Below are 15,135 nucleotides of genomic sequence, written 5' to 3' on the forward strand. Positions count from 1 at the left end.
ACCAGCCCAGAGGAACAAGCCCAAGCCTACCTCATCAAATATGACGTGTCTGATCCTTGTCACCCACACCTGGTGGTACGGAGCCAGCAGCAGAATTTCAAAGCAGGCAGGCACTGTGATGAGCACCCACGAACAAGAACACTTTGAGCGCTTGCACATACAGATGTGCTTCTAAGAATATAAGAGAGAGTTAAAACTCCTGAATGGAGCTGCTAATAGCTAGAATACGATCCTGTTTCAGAGAACATTTCACTACAGATGCAATGTATTTTTTCTGAATACTGTGAACCTGCAATTTTTTAGGTCTAAATGGTAAAATATCAGATTTGAAATTTAAATTCTTATTTATGAGCAATCAAGGTAATAACAATAGAAGGAGTTAATTGTCACCGATTTATTTCTTCAAAATCTGACCCTGAGGTTCAGTTTAGGTTGAAGAACGTTTATTAAAAATTAACAATGATGGGGTAACTTCTCTGGTGGTCTAGTGGTTAAGACTTCACCTTCCAATGCAGGCGGTGTGAGTTTGATCCCTGGTGAGGGATCTAAGATCCTGTATGCCTCACAGCCAAAAAACCAAAATATAAAACAGAAGCAATATTGCAACAAATTCAATAAAGACTTTAAAAATGGTCCACATCAAAAAAAAATCTTAAAAAGACAAAATCAACAATGATGGAAGTTGGGATAGGATGTTTGTTTAGCTTTAACCATTTTCTGTGAGTTCAGTAAGGAGGAAAACTGTTTGATTTACTTAACACCAGAAGTCCATCCATAAATATAACATTTGAAACCATGACAAGCCTTCTCATTGAGAAATATCAAGAAACAGTTATTCTGAATGGAAATCAGAGCTTTTACTTTTTACACTATGGGGTTTTTCAGATCATTTTTAATCCACTTATAAACCAGATGATGCCTTTTGTAAATTCAAGAAAATTACTTGTACAAGACCCTGGGGAGATACCACAGTTCTACTGAGACAGACTCCTAAGTGCTATCATGTACGTCAGTAACCAATGCATTAGTTAGCGTGCACCCTACCTGAGAGTTCAGGGCATCATGACAATAGTCCCAGGTGAAAACACCACGCAGACTTTCCCCATTTGGCAGATTTTTGTTAAAACGATTCTCAATGGTTGCTGCCACTTAATTGAGAAGGGCCTGATTGACAAATAAAGAGATTCGTTTATCATGTGACAGATTTGAGGAATTGATGTTTTTGAACTATGGTGTTGGAGAAGACTCTTGAGAGTCCCTTGGACTGCAGAGATCAAACCAGTCCATCCTAAAGGAAATCAGTCCTAATGTTCATCGGAAAAACTGATGCTGAAGCTGGAACCCCAACACTTTGGCCACCTGATGAGAAGAACTGACTCGTTGGAAAAGACCCCGATGCTGGGAAAGATTGAAGACAGGAGGGAAAGGGGACGACACAGGGTCAAATGGTTGGATATCACTGAATGGACCTGAGTTTGAGCAAGCTCCAGGAATTGGTGATAGACAGGGAAGCCTGATGTGCTGTAGTCCATGAGGTTGCAAAGAGCCAGACATGACTGAGAGACTGAACTGAATCATGTGACAGAGCACCGGGAAAACCCGGAAAACAACGGGCTCTGTCAAAGCACGTGCTGCTGGGGCGGGGGCGGGGGGCGTCATCACCTCTTTCTCCCCCCATCTGCCCTCATACACTGACCCACAGGCTGTCTACCAGCTGCGTGACTACGCCTGAACCTTGGTCATAGCCTCAGTGTAAAGTAAAATGGGAAAAATGGCTTCATCAGAGAGAAAAACAGAAAGCGTTGCCACACATGAGAAACCACAGCTGCTCCCTGGGCGATCAGGGCTTGCAGAGAAGCCACAAGTCTACGTAGGAGAATGGCCGAGGCGAGCACTGGGGTGGTCATGTGGTCCTCATATTTGGGGGTGGCCTCCAGACCTCTATCTGTGCGGGTACAGGCAATCCTCACCCCAGACCAGGCAGGTGGCGGCCAGTGAGTATGTGCAAACCCACATATATCTCTCTACTTCATACTTTATGCCCCTAGAAAGTTTCACCTAGATTAAAATGTAAACTTTAAAACATGAGCATAAAGATACTAGAAAGTGAACAATTTCACATATTTTCATATATTTGAGCACACACATGGCAAAGCTAAATGGAAATACTGATAAATCTGACTACACAAATATTAACAAAATACCATTAATATAGGTGCAATATAGTAAAAAGACAAAATGACTGAGGTATATTGGTTATAATTTGGAGAGAAAAAGAAATATACTTATTACATACAGTTCTGGCCAATCAATAAAAAGGGAATTCCCCTTCACTAAAAGAAAAAGAAAATAGGCAGATTTCATGAACAAGTAGCTCATGAATAAAGAAATATCACTGCCCAGAAATCATATGGGAAGACTCTCCAGTCAGTAATCACAGAAATTCAGATTTAATATGCGATGGAAATTTTTTATCAGCATGGAAATAAAATTTTAAAATCATAGGAATGTTGTTTACAAATAAGAGAATATATACTTCCATACACTTCCAGAGGGAATAAAAATAGATTTAAACCTTTAGAAGAGTAATTTGGCTTCTAAACTTTTGGGTTCTAAAACTTTTAGAAAAGGAATAGGTACTGTGTTGAATTACCAATTCCACTTCCAGTAAGCTTAATTTTTCTTGATGTATTTTTTATTCATTTCTTATTATGAATACTTGCTGCTTTCACAAGTGTGAAAAACAGAAAAGCTACAATAAAAACTAAAGTGCTAATTTCATTTAACATGTTGATCGATCTGGTTCTGAGTCTGACCCTAAGTCACTCAACGCTACATTTTCCTATAAATATCAATAAAATGGGGTGAGATCTCATTTTAATCTGTAGAATCAAAGTTATGTCAACTAAATCTGCCTTTCTTAAGAGTAATCACATTAAAAACAAGGGGTTGTAAATGAGGATATGCAAACTTATACTTTCTGGAAATCAAACTTTCGTCTAAATAACAAAGATCATATTTTATTGTTAAGTTTGACTTCAGGTGGTTTTAGCCATAAAACAAATATGGCAAAACCACTAGGCGTGAGGAACAGGCAAGGAACTGATGCCCGAGAGCAGAGTGGAATATGCCCCACGGAGGGCAGAGGTGATGCGGGGTCCTTTGTGACTCCACACTGCCCAGCAAAATGGAGGTGCCTCGCTCAGTTACAGCAAAAAGCTGAATGACAAGGGTGCAAGTCCAGACTCTCCCTCACAACCCTCCAAGGAGAGCGTTACTTTAGGCTCTCAAACTGGAAGGATAAAGCACAGAAAATAAAGTAACACTCACGGAACAGAACAGCCTGGTGGTTGGTGGAGATGGTGGCGGGGGCAGGGGAAAGTGGGAAGGGGTCAAAAGGTACAAAGCTCCAGTGGTCAGTCAGTCCTGGATGTAATAGTGACTATTCCTAATAACACTGTATACCTGAAGAACATTGTGTTCCTGAAAGCTGCCAAGAGTGTAGTCCAAAGTTCTCATCACAAGGGGGAAAAGAGGTGTAACTGTATGAGGTGATTCATGGTAACCAGAATTATTGTAGAGATCACGTCACAATATACACCATTACTGACCATTATGTTGTATACCCGAAACTAATATGCTACATGTCAATTTTATCTCAATAAAAATTGAAAAAATAAACTGGAAAAAAAAATAAAGTGGGCTAATCTACCACATGACCAAGGGCTTATTTCAAAAGAGGAGATTCAGGAGTAAATGAGAAAATTCACTTGATTGTTACCTTGGTGAAGGCCATGTCCACGAGCACCCCCTTGTCACCTGGGAATGACTGCCAGCCCTGGGATGTACCTTGGTGGAGGCCACACACACGACCACCCCCTTGTCACCCGGGAATGACTGCCAGCCCTAGGACGTACCTTGGTGGGGGCCACATACACGACCACGCGCTCATTGCCCTCATGCAGCACCCTCTCCATGCAGCAGTAGCAGGCGTAGGTCTTCCCTGAGGACTTGGGGGCCACGATGACTGCAGACTTGTTCTTGTCCACGATGTCCAGGAGCTCTCGCTGCAGATTCAGAGCACTGTCACATCAGCACCAGGTGCAGCGACAGCAAAACCAGTAAGTGAAGACACCTCCCTCATAATCCCCTTCTGATGGCAGCAGGGCAGACGTGGGCTCTAGCAGCCTGTTTCCCTCGGGGGTCGGGGCCACACTGGGCCCCTCCCCCAAGCAAGCGACCATTAAGAGCAACTGTCAACCAGCCACCTGAGTGGTCCTTCTTGGCGATTGGTCCTGGGTCCCTCCCCTCTTGTGTATAAAAGGAGTCTGAACTGGGACTGAGGGAGATGGTTTTCTGAGACACCAGTCTGCCATCTTCTGGGTCTGCTGGCTTTCCGATTAAAATTCTTATCCCAACAACTTGCCTCCTGACTTACTGACTTGCCACAAGCAGAGCGAGCTTGGGCCGGGTAACACTGTGCTGCAAAGCAGTGGTTGGGAGCTGAAAACACGCCAAGAGATCCTAGAGAACTTGTGAGGAGATCACTGCCTCTCCCAGAAGAGAAAACCACAGTGCTTTTGAGCATACATAGGTGGGCTCTGTGTGAAAAATGGAGACTGAGTCAGAACAAGTTATCTTGTTCTTGGGCAGATTTTCTTTCTGCTGACTTGTCATTAAGTGCACCTTGGCTTAGAGAAATGAAGATCTAAGAATATGTATTTTTGTGAGGGTGAAAAAGTAGCTGAATAGAAAAAAAAAATCAATAATTAGCCATTTTACTACTTATCTTCTCCTTTGTAAAGAGAAGAATGGCCCTACTTTAGAGGGCCTGTGGGTTCTTCATTAGAACAGATTCTCATCCCTCAGTCTGCACTTTCATTCATCAAAATGATGACTCATCGAAGGATCGAGAGACCTGTGAGACTAGCCCTCCAAAGCCCGACTCTGCTCACTATCTGAATCCAAGTCCTCTCTGGGCTGCACTTCAGAGCGAAGGCAGCATCAGCAGTGCGCTGTGTGTAGGATTCCCGGAAGCCCTGGCAGCCCCAGGCCTGCCCTCAGGCAGGAAGGACCTGGGCCCCGCCCCCAGCAGCACCAGAGAGCCCGTGGGCGACCAGCGCCGCCAGCGCCAGCTCAAGGAGGACAGCCAGATGCAGATGAGACAGCCTGTGAGAGTGAGCCTCTGAGACGGCTCTCTTGTAGGGAAGCATGTTTAATTCATACGGTTGGACCAATGCAGAAATGAGTCCTTTTATTACACATATTTATAGAAAAGCACTTACTGTGGCCCCAGATACCTAAATGACTGTCTATACTGTCTAACCTCCCTGAATCTCTGTACACTTTTCTGTATTTACACGGGAACCCTACTGACTCAGGGGAAGCTTGGAGGCTGCTCCATATGATACGGTTGGAACTTCAAATACACACATGTGAATCCACCAGAACACCTCCAAGAAGATGGTCCACTTACCAAAAGTGGATGATATGGAAAACTCACTTTCTTTAAGTGGGAAAAAGTTCACATTTGACATTTCCTGTGGCAGTCTTAAATGACATGATTCAATATTAAGAATTTCATGCCAAACATGATATGAGGAACCACAATCATGAGTAGCTTCTGAGATCAGATTTAATTATACAATAGAAAATTCAGGCATTACCTGCCAGTTGTCAGGAATAAAGTCCTGAACTCTGGGGTCTGGATCTTTCCTCTCATCATGCACCAGATAGTGGCCCATGTACTGCAGCTGAAACCGGGCTGGCCCAAGGCCCACTGTGAGTATTTGTCCTTTTTCTTCTCCTTTATGCCCTTTCCTGTGACCTGTATTAGTGTAAAAGTCCAACTTGAAAGTGATTTTAAACTTTAACATCATTTAAATGATCAAAATTATTTATTTTATTTTTTAAAATAAAATGACTGAAAACTAATTTTTATCAGAAAAACATTTTACCACCTTTGAAATTGTGCAACATTTATTGAAGAAATCTTCTACCATCTAAATCATTATCTTAACTAAGAGTAAATAGCAGACATCAAGATTTTCAAATACCCATCACAGTACTTGAGCTACAATCTGATACAAAGACAACTGAACAATCACAATATAGCTTTTAATGTTCTCCTAGAATTAAACACAGGACTAGTTTTAAGGGTCTGCAGAGACTATCAAGCATGCAATTTGCTTGACCAGAGAAGCATTTGTAAAACGTTCCAGTTCTAGGTTACTTGGAGAAGGAAATGGCAACCCACTCCAGTATTCTTGCTTGGAAAGTCCCATGGATGGAGGAGCCTGGTAGGCTACAGTCCATGGGTCGCCAAGATGACTGAGCAACTTCACTTTCACTTTTCAGGTTGGGGCATCTGGATTACTAATGATTAAGAACTTGAAGCAAATATTTTCAATAGAAAAAGTCTGACAGGAGGTGACTATACAAGACACTTTCTGTACACCTTACAGCTGCTCTATTAAAATGGAGCTATTCTGAAAACATTATGCACTGGATGCAAAGAACTCGCCAGCTCCTTGAACCCTAAACACCGCAGGCACCTGGCCAGGAGTTGCTGGTCTGCCTCCTGCAGACGCTCTGGGTATTTTCCCATCACAAAGCAGATCCTTTTCACCATCTGCACAGCTATACTTAAGTCTTCCGTGGTTTCACCTTGGTAAAGAATATACAACAAAACTGTTTAAAAAGGCTATCAAAAATAACAAATGTTTGATTATCCAAGATTAGTCACTTGGCCAGTCAACCTGTCCCAATTAAATTCACTATTTACTCAGCATTAATGGAGGTTTTGGAATACAGAAAACTCAATAAAATTAAAATGCAGCTATATATACACTCCTTCACCTCCATAGACAATTGAGAGGTAGCCATGTAAGTGCTGGAGAAAAAGAAAAATCTTGTAGTTCATGACAAAAATCAGGTCATTAAAACCCAAATTGGTCTAAGTTTGGAGGAACACAAATCTTTCTCCAGCTAGGATTTCCATGCCTTCTCTACTATATTCAAAGAAAAATACTGAGATAACTTTAATAATCTGGCTAAAACTTGGCAAGAAGTATTGAATCCTAACAGTGACCAGACATAAACATGTGGTGTAAACATTAAAGTCTTTAATTCAAAGACTGGACCCAGACTTGGCTAATTCCTCTCCTGTTTTTAGGTCACAGACATACTCTCTCTTCCTCCTCACAGCTGGCCTTTTCATACTTCACATTTAGGGCTGTTTTGATCCCCTCTTTCTTCCAATCAACCTACACTTTATTTACAAACATTACCAAACACTTACCAATGCTATAAAGGCTACAGAAGAGTTTTAACATGGATCCGCCCTGCAGCCCCGCTGGCCCCAGGCGGGTAAGCCACTGCTAATCCTGCTCTCTCTCACAGCCACCATCTGCAAATCCTGACACGGCCTCTTAATTAGAGCGACACCAGAGACCAAGCCTCGTGCTTCTTGCTGTGGCAAGGTCCTCAGGAAAGACTGACTTTGCGGTAGGATGGAAGTTAGTATAGAATGGCGGGGGGTGGTGGGCAGCAGGGAACCCAGTGACCATGTGCTCCGTGGATTCGCGTGTGGAGATGATCACAACAGATGAGTGAGATTCACTCGGAAGAACAGTCAGTTGGCGGCGCACTGGCCCCGGTCGTGTCATCTGCCACCACCTTGCATGTCTCTACCCAGCTGTCTCTCCTTCATCTGCTTCTTTCCACCTCTCCTTTTCGTTTCTCCTGTCTACTGTGGCAGTTGTAAAGTAGCACATAGAAACTCCGCATGCCAGGCAAACGCAGCTGGAGTTTTGCCCAAAGAGAAATGTTCAGACCTCAGAGATGGATGACAGGCTCTTCTTAGGAGTCCAGCTGCCCTGTGGGGCCCCTTAACCATGCCCATGATTCTCTAAATAGCTGTCAACTCTGACTGGGAATCAATTTTAATTTTTTATTGAAGTGTAGTCGATTTATAATGTGCTAATTTCTCCTGTAGAGCAGTGACTCAGCTACATAGTCATGATTTTCCATTATGGTTTATCACTGGATACTGACTAGAGTTCCCTGTGCTCTATAGCAGGACCTTGCTGTTTATCCACCCTACATACACTAGTCCATATCTACTAATCCTGAACTTCCACCCCATCCCTCCCTCACTCCCCCCATGGCACCCGGAAGTCTGCTCTCTGTGTCAGTGAGTCTGTTTCTGTTCTGTAAGGAAGCTCATCAGTGTTGTATTTTAGATTCCACATATACGCAACGAGGAATGGATTTTAATTCACTTATGAATGTGCTCCATCTTTGCTATTGGGCCCTCTCTGAGACTTCATTGTTCATCAATAAAAGAGGTAATACTACTTGGCATGGCAACTCACTTCAGTGTTCTTGCCTGGGAAATCCCATGGACAGAGGAACCTGGCAGGGTACAGTCCATGGGGTTGCAAAGAGTCAGACATGACTGAAGTAAGGGAGCTTCAGTGATGTCTGACTGAAGCTTCTTTCTCAATAAGAAAGTATCTAAGCCTTTAAGAAGAGATGAGTAGATAATTTACACAAGAAATACAAATATTGATAAAAGTGTCCAAGTCTCTTTAGTAATAAAGATGATGAGATAGCATATTTTTACTTTCAAATTAGCAAAGTATATTTTAAGGTTAATAGCACTGGAAATCTGGAGAAGGAAATGGCAACCCACTCCAGTGTTCTTGCCTGGAGAATCCCAGGGACAGGGGACCCTGGTGAGCTGCCGTCTATGGGGTTGCACAGAGTCAGACACAACTGAAGCATCTTAGCAGCAGCAGCAGCACTGTAAATCATAGGATAAGTCATTTCTCTTCCATTTTGCCAATGAGTATAAATAGGCACAGAGTTACTGCAAAGACATTTGGCAATATGATGCTTTTGAACTGTGGTGTTGGAGAAGACTCTTGAGAGTCCCTTGGACTGCAAGGAGGTGCAACCAGTCCATCATAAGGGAGATCAGGCCTGGGTGTTCATTGGAAGGTCTGATGCTAAATCTGAAACTCCAGTAGTTTGGCCACCTCATGCGAAGAGTTGACTCATTGGAAAAGACCCTGATGCTGGGAGGGATTGGGGGCAGGAGGAGAAGGGGACAACAGAGGATGAGATGGCTGGATGGCATCACCGACTCAATGGACATGGGTTTGGGTGGACTCCGGGAGTTGTTGATGTACAGGAAGGCCTGGCGTGCTGCGATTCATGGGATTGCAAAGAGTCGGACATGACTGAGCGACTGAACTGAACTGAACTGAATGATTACCATTAAGCATGTTGATACTTTGGGATTGACTATTCAAGTTCCAGGTATGTAGGTTAGCGAGCTATACAAAATGTGTACAAAGATTTATGCTCCAAGACATTCACTACAGAGTTATTTGCTAAAGCCAGTTTTCAAACAATTTAAATATTCAGCATTAGAGAGCTATTACACATCCATAAAGATAAGCTTTGTGAAGAATTTTTTGACAATCAGCAAAAGTGGTCTATTAAAGTCTATTATTAATATATTTGTCTGTTGGTTAATATTGTTTGTGTGTGTGTGTGTGTGTGTGTGTGTGTGTGTGTGTGTGTGTGTGCTCAGTCATGTCCAACTCTTTGCAACCCCATGGACTGTAGCCTACCAGGCTGCTCTGTCCATGAGATTTCCCAGGCAAGAATCCTGGAGTGGGTTGTCAGTTGCTCTCCAGGGAATCTTCTCCACCCAGGGATAGAACCCATGTCTCTTGTATCTACTGCATTGGCAGGTGCATTTTTTACCATTATAGTGATATTAATTTCCTGGTTTGACAAATGTACCTTCATTATATTAGATGTTAATGTTAGGGAAAGCTGAGTGAGAAGTATATGGAAACTCTACTATTATTGCATATTTCTTAATAATTAAACAATTCATTCAAATAAGAAGCTTTTTTTAAAGCTTCAGTACTTCTTCCATCATAATTTCCCATTTTAAATTTCCAAAAAGACGTCCTAACGCTAAAGCTCAGCATTCCTCCAGTTCCTCCATCAGCGCCTTATAAGCATTCTCAATGTTCTTTTCATTCTGCAAAAGGAGGGCAAATCACATAAATAAAACATTCCACTACTCTCCAATTATAGAAAATCATATATTGAATATATTATTGTTACAATATATTTCTAAGTTAAAAAAATACACTAATGTAATTCATTTCACTCGATCAGTTGTGTCTGACTCTTCGCAACCCCATGGACTGCAGCACATCAGGCTTCCCTGTCCATCATCAACTTCTGGAGCTTGCTCAAACTCGTGTCCATCAAGTTGGTGATGCCCTCCAACCATCTCATCCTCTGTTGTCCTGTTCTTCTCCTGCCATCAATCTTTCCCAGCATCAGGGTCTTTTCCAAGGAATCAGTTCTTAGCATCAGGTGACCAGAAAATTGGAGTTTCAGCTTCAGCATCAGTCCTTCCAATGAATATTCAGGACTGATTTCCTTTAGGATGGACTGTTTGGATCTCCTTGTGGTCCAAGGGACTCTCAAGAGTCTTCTCCAACACCACAGTTCAAAAGCATCAATTCTTCGGTGCTCAGCTTTCTTTATAGTCCAACTCTCACATCCATACATGACTACCGGAAAAACCATAGCTTTGACTAGATGGACCTTTGTTGGCAAAGCAATGTCTCTGTTTTTTAATATGCTGTCTAGGTTGGTCATAGCTTTTCTTCCAAGGAGCAAGCGTCTTTTAATTTCACGGCTGCAGTGATTTTGGAGCCCAAGAAAATAAAGTCTCTCACTGTTTCCATTGTTTCCCCATCTGTTTGCCATGAAGTGATGGGACCAGATGCCATGATCGTAGTTTTCTGAATGTTGAGCTTTAAGCCAGCTTTTCACTCTCCTCTTTCACTTTCATCAAGAAGGTCTTTAGTTCTTCACGTTCTGCCATAAGGTTGGTGTCATCTGTGTATCTGAGGTTGATGATATTTCCCCTGACAATCCTGATTCCAGCTTGCGCTTCTTCCAGCCCAGCATTTTTGTATGATGTACTCTGCATATAAGTTAAATTATCAGGGTGACAATATACAGCCTTGACATATTCCTTTCCTGATTTGGAACCAGTCTGTTGATCCATGTCCAGTTCTAACTATTGCTTCCTGACCTGCATACAGATTTCTTAGGAGGCAGGTAAGGTGGTCTGGTATTCCCATCTCTTTCACAATTTTCCAGTTTATCCACACAGTCAAAGGCTTTGGCATAGCCAAGAAAGCAGAAATAGATGATTTTCTGGAACTGTCTTGCTTTTTTGATGATCCAGCAGATACTGGCAATTTGATCTCTGGTTCCTCTGCCTTTTCTAAATCCAGCTTGAACACCTGGAATTTCATGGTTGAAGCCTGGCTTGGAGGATTTTGAGCACTACTTTGTTAGCGTGTAAGGTGAGTGCAATTTGGGCAGTAATTTGAACGTTCTTTGGCATTGCCTGTCTTTGGGATTGTAATGAAAACTGACCTTTTCCAGTCCTGTGGCCACTGCTGAGTTTTCCAAATTTGGTAACATACTGACTGCAGTACTTAACAGCATTATCTTTTAGGATTTGAAATAGCTCAACTGGAATTCCATCACCTCCACTAGCTTTGTTCTTAGTGATGCTTCCTAAGGCCCAAATGTAATTATGGAGTATTGACAATGCTGTTATAGCCTGCCAAACAGCACTGATTTGTTTTCACCAAATTAATTTTTGTCTGGCCCATTTCATCTTTTAACAACGTTATGATGGGGTAATTAACATGATAGAAAATCCACTCACTCTAAGGGTACAATGGCTTTTGGTAAATTTACAAAACTGTGTACAACCACTGTCACAATCTAATTTTAGAACATCTTCAACATCTCAAGAAGAAACTATTTACCCATTTAATGCAGTATATTATATTAGAAAAAGTTCAAACATAAGTAGAGAGACCAGCATAACCCCCGCCCAGGTAATAAACATCCAGCCACAGCCATTTACATAGCATTTTATGTGCATTTCACACAGTCCTCCAAGTGATGAATGAAATAACCTCTGTAAGGTGAGTGTTCATATAAATTATTTTACCAAAAATAAATCCTCCTTTACAAAATACTGTTCTTATGGAAAGTTTAGTAAGGAAGTTTTGTAAGGACTCTTCAAACTCAGATTCAGAAATTGCACTAACAGAATAAAATGAGATATACTGATTATAGGACACCGTATCACTATAAAAATTTTTTTAATTAAAAAAAGAACCCAAGGCTGTTGCTGCTCACTGCAGGCAACTAGAGTTGGAAATAGTTTAATGACTGAAGCTCTAATGGAAGAATAGTAAACTATCTTATGATGGATGTGTCCAATGTCCAGAGGGGTATGACCCTAAAGTCAAAAAAAGTGAGAAATGTTAATTGACTCAAAAATCATTTTGATTATATGTAGAATTATCTTCATATTCTAAATTCACTATAGGTAGTGAAAATTAGACAGAAACCAGATTTCTAAAGTTGGTGAGCATTTTTTGAACTCTCAAAAGTATATTACAGTCATTACCAATTTTACCAATACAGCAAAATAATAAGATCACAAGATTAAAATTCTAAATAATTTGAAAATTCTGTTAATGATTTCTGTTAGGAAATAACTTTATGTCAGGGACTTCCGTAGCAGTCCATTTATTGCTAAGGCTTCTGCACTTCCAATGCAGGGGGTGTGGGTTTGATCCTTAGTCTGGGAACTAAGGCCCCACATGCCACACAACATGGCCAATAATTATTTTTTAATTTTCTTTTTAAAATAGTGTGAATTTATTGGCCACATCAGGTATTAGTTGCAGCACATGGGATCCTTCGTTTCGGCACACCGACTCTCTAGTTGTAGCATGTGGACTTAGTTGCTTTGCAGCACATGGGATCCTAGTTCTCTGCCCTGGGATCAAATCCACATCCCCTGCATTACAAGGCAGATTCTTAACCACCGGACCAATTTTTTTTGAAAAGTTGTATATAATATGTTTTCCTTCTTCATCAAATTTCTCCGTTGTTGTCTCATGAAGAGCTGCTGTAGTCACCACCCTTTCACTAGTACATGGATGTGTGTCTGGCCTTCCTAAGTGGAGGCAGAATGACACGCCACACTTAAGGACAGAAGCACTGGGGTTAGGCTGCCTCTTTTCAAATCCAGGCTCTATTACTCATCTGGGGTTGACAATGGGCAGATGGGGCTTCCCTGGTGGCTCAGACAGTAAAGAATCTGCCTGCAGTGCAGGAGACCCAGTGCAGTCCCTGGGTTGGGAAGATCCCTCTGGAGAAGGAAGTGGCAACTCACTCCAGTATTCTTGCCTGGAGAATCCCACGGACAAAGGAGCCTGGCGGGCTACAGTCCATGGGGTCACAGAATCAGACATGACTGAGCAACTCACACACACACACACACACACACACACACACACACACACAATGGGCAGATTATTTATTCAAGTATCTATTTCATGATCTGCAAAACACAGATGACACTAACACCTCCCTCACAGCGTCACTGTGAAGGTTAAACAAAGTGATCCGCAGAAAGTACCAAGCACTACTGTTATGACAACAACTGCCCAGGAGAAGACAGCGTTTTTATTTTATTGTTATCATTTCTATACCTCTCTGTTAAACCTATGATAATTTCCATAAAACAGGTGAAAATGAAACCAAGTCACGTAATACAGAAAACTTTGTGAAATTCTAAAAGTTTGTCTTTCAGGTGGAAATTACCTTATGGAAAAACATCTGGTTTGGGTACTTGCTCTGCATAAAGTACACATAAAGTAGAAGGATATCAGATGACTGGCCAGAGAAGAGTACAGCACTGACCTTCATTGACCAACAATCAGAAAATACGGACAACTGCCTTCCAGGAAAGTGATCCACTCTTGTGACAAGCACCCAGAAAAGGTTGTTTGAACATCAATGTTGGTATTATCCTGAAGATGGAGGATTAATGCCATTCTCAGAGCACGAAGTTCCTGGAAGTTGAAATATGCATGCTCAGCATCCTAGGAGGATGGATAGATAACTGTGAAATCATCATTTCATTCTCTACTAGCTTCACTGGTTAACATACACCATGGAAGCCCTTAAAGGGGGTTCCAACACAGTCATGTTCTGATTCACAGTCAGGAAATAGACCCCTGACTGTCATTTTGCAAATACATCCACAAACCCCAATTTGGGTTTGAATACATGTGTCTCCTTTAACTCAGAATTTACCACACTTTCCCTTCCCACTCTAATTCTTTTCCTCTCCAAACGCACTTCAAAAAAAAAAAAAAAAAAGGAAAGAAAAATACTAAAACCAAATGGTGGCTACAAATCATCCACAAGGAAAGATAGGGTAGATCGCTCTGTAGGGACGATCTCAGGTCATCCGGAAGTAGCACTGGTTTTTATCAAAAAACCACAGCTTGTGCACTGCTTGCAAGCAGTCAGCAATGTTCAAACACTTTAAATAATGTAGATCACAAAACAACTGGACAGGCATGCACCAAAACCTTTAGGGGTAGAATGAGAAGGAGGTGGTATTATACACATATGAACTTGAAAGTGCTAAAATTTCACCAGCCAAGTATCTTCCCTTAGAGGTATTTACTGCAGAGCAAATAAGAACAGAGCAACGCTAATGAGTTTGGCCTTCCTCTGGGCTCAAACTGCTGAGTTTTGAAGACAGAGATGGATTTACTTGGAGTTGGGAGGCTAGACTGGAGATCAGCTTGGCCTCCCTCCTGCAGGGTCCTGTATGTCCTCACAGGAAAGCTCCAGTAGGTCAGAAAGAAACAAACAAACATCAGATAATATCACTTACACATGAAATCTAGAAAAATGATAGAGATGACCTTATTTGCAAAGCAGAAATTGAGACACAGACATAGAGAACAAATGTATGGACACCAAGAGGGGAAGAGGGAGTGGGAGGAGCTGGGAGACTGGAACTGACATTTATACACTCTTGATACCATGTATAAAATAGACGACTACCGAGAACATAGTGTACAGTTCAGAGAACTCTACTCAGTGCTCTGCGGTGACCTGAATGGGAAGGAAACCCCCAAAAGAGGGCAAATATGTACATGTGTAGCTGATTCACTTTGCTGCACAGCAAAAACT

General features: G+C 41.8%; 1 protein-coding gene across 1 annotated transcript in view; it reads right to left on the bottom strand.

Moving 5' to 3' along the window:
• The window catches only part of DDX60 (DExD/H-box helicase 60), a 55,501-nt gene that overhangs the window by 38,600 nt on the left and 1,766 nt on the right, over nucleotides 1–15,135 (bottom strand). The window contains 10 exon segments of the mRNA XM_052645225.1: nucleotides 31–141; nucleotides 1,045–1,164; nucleotides 3,918–4,067; nucleotides 5,667–5,780; nucleotides 5,783–5,829; nucleotides 6,502–6,666; nucleotides 6,859–6,892; nucleotides 9,947–10,063; nucleotides 13,747–13,859; nucleotides 13,862–14,027. Coding sequence (XP_052501185.1) covers nucleotides 31–141; nucleotides 1,045–1,164; nucleotides 3,918–4,067; nucleotides 5,667–5,780; nucleotides 5,783–5,829; nucleotides 6,502–6,666; nucleotides 6,859–6,892; nucleotides 9,947–10,063; nucleotides 13,747–13,859; nucleotides 13,862–14,027 — 1,137 coding nt within the window.

Source organism: Budorcas taxicolor, chromosome 8 (assembly GCF_023091745.1).
Source record: "Budorcas taxicolor isolate Tak-1 chromosome 8, Takin1.1, whole genome shotgun sequence".
In the NCBI taxonomy this organism is placed as follows: domain Eukaryota; kingdom Metazoa; phylum Chordata; class Mammalia; order Artiodactyla; family Bovidae; genus Budorcas; species Budorcas taxicolor.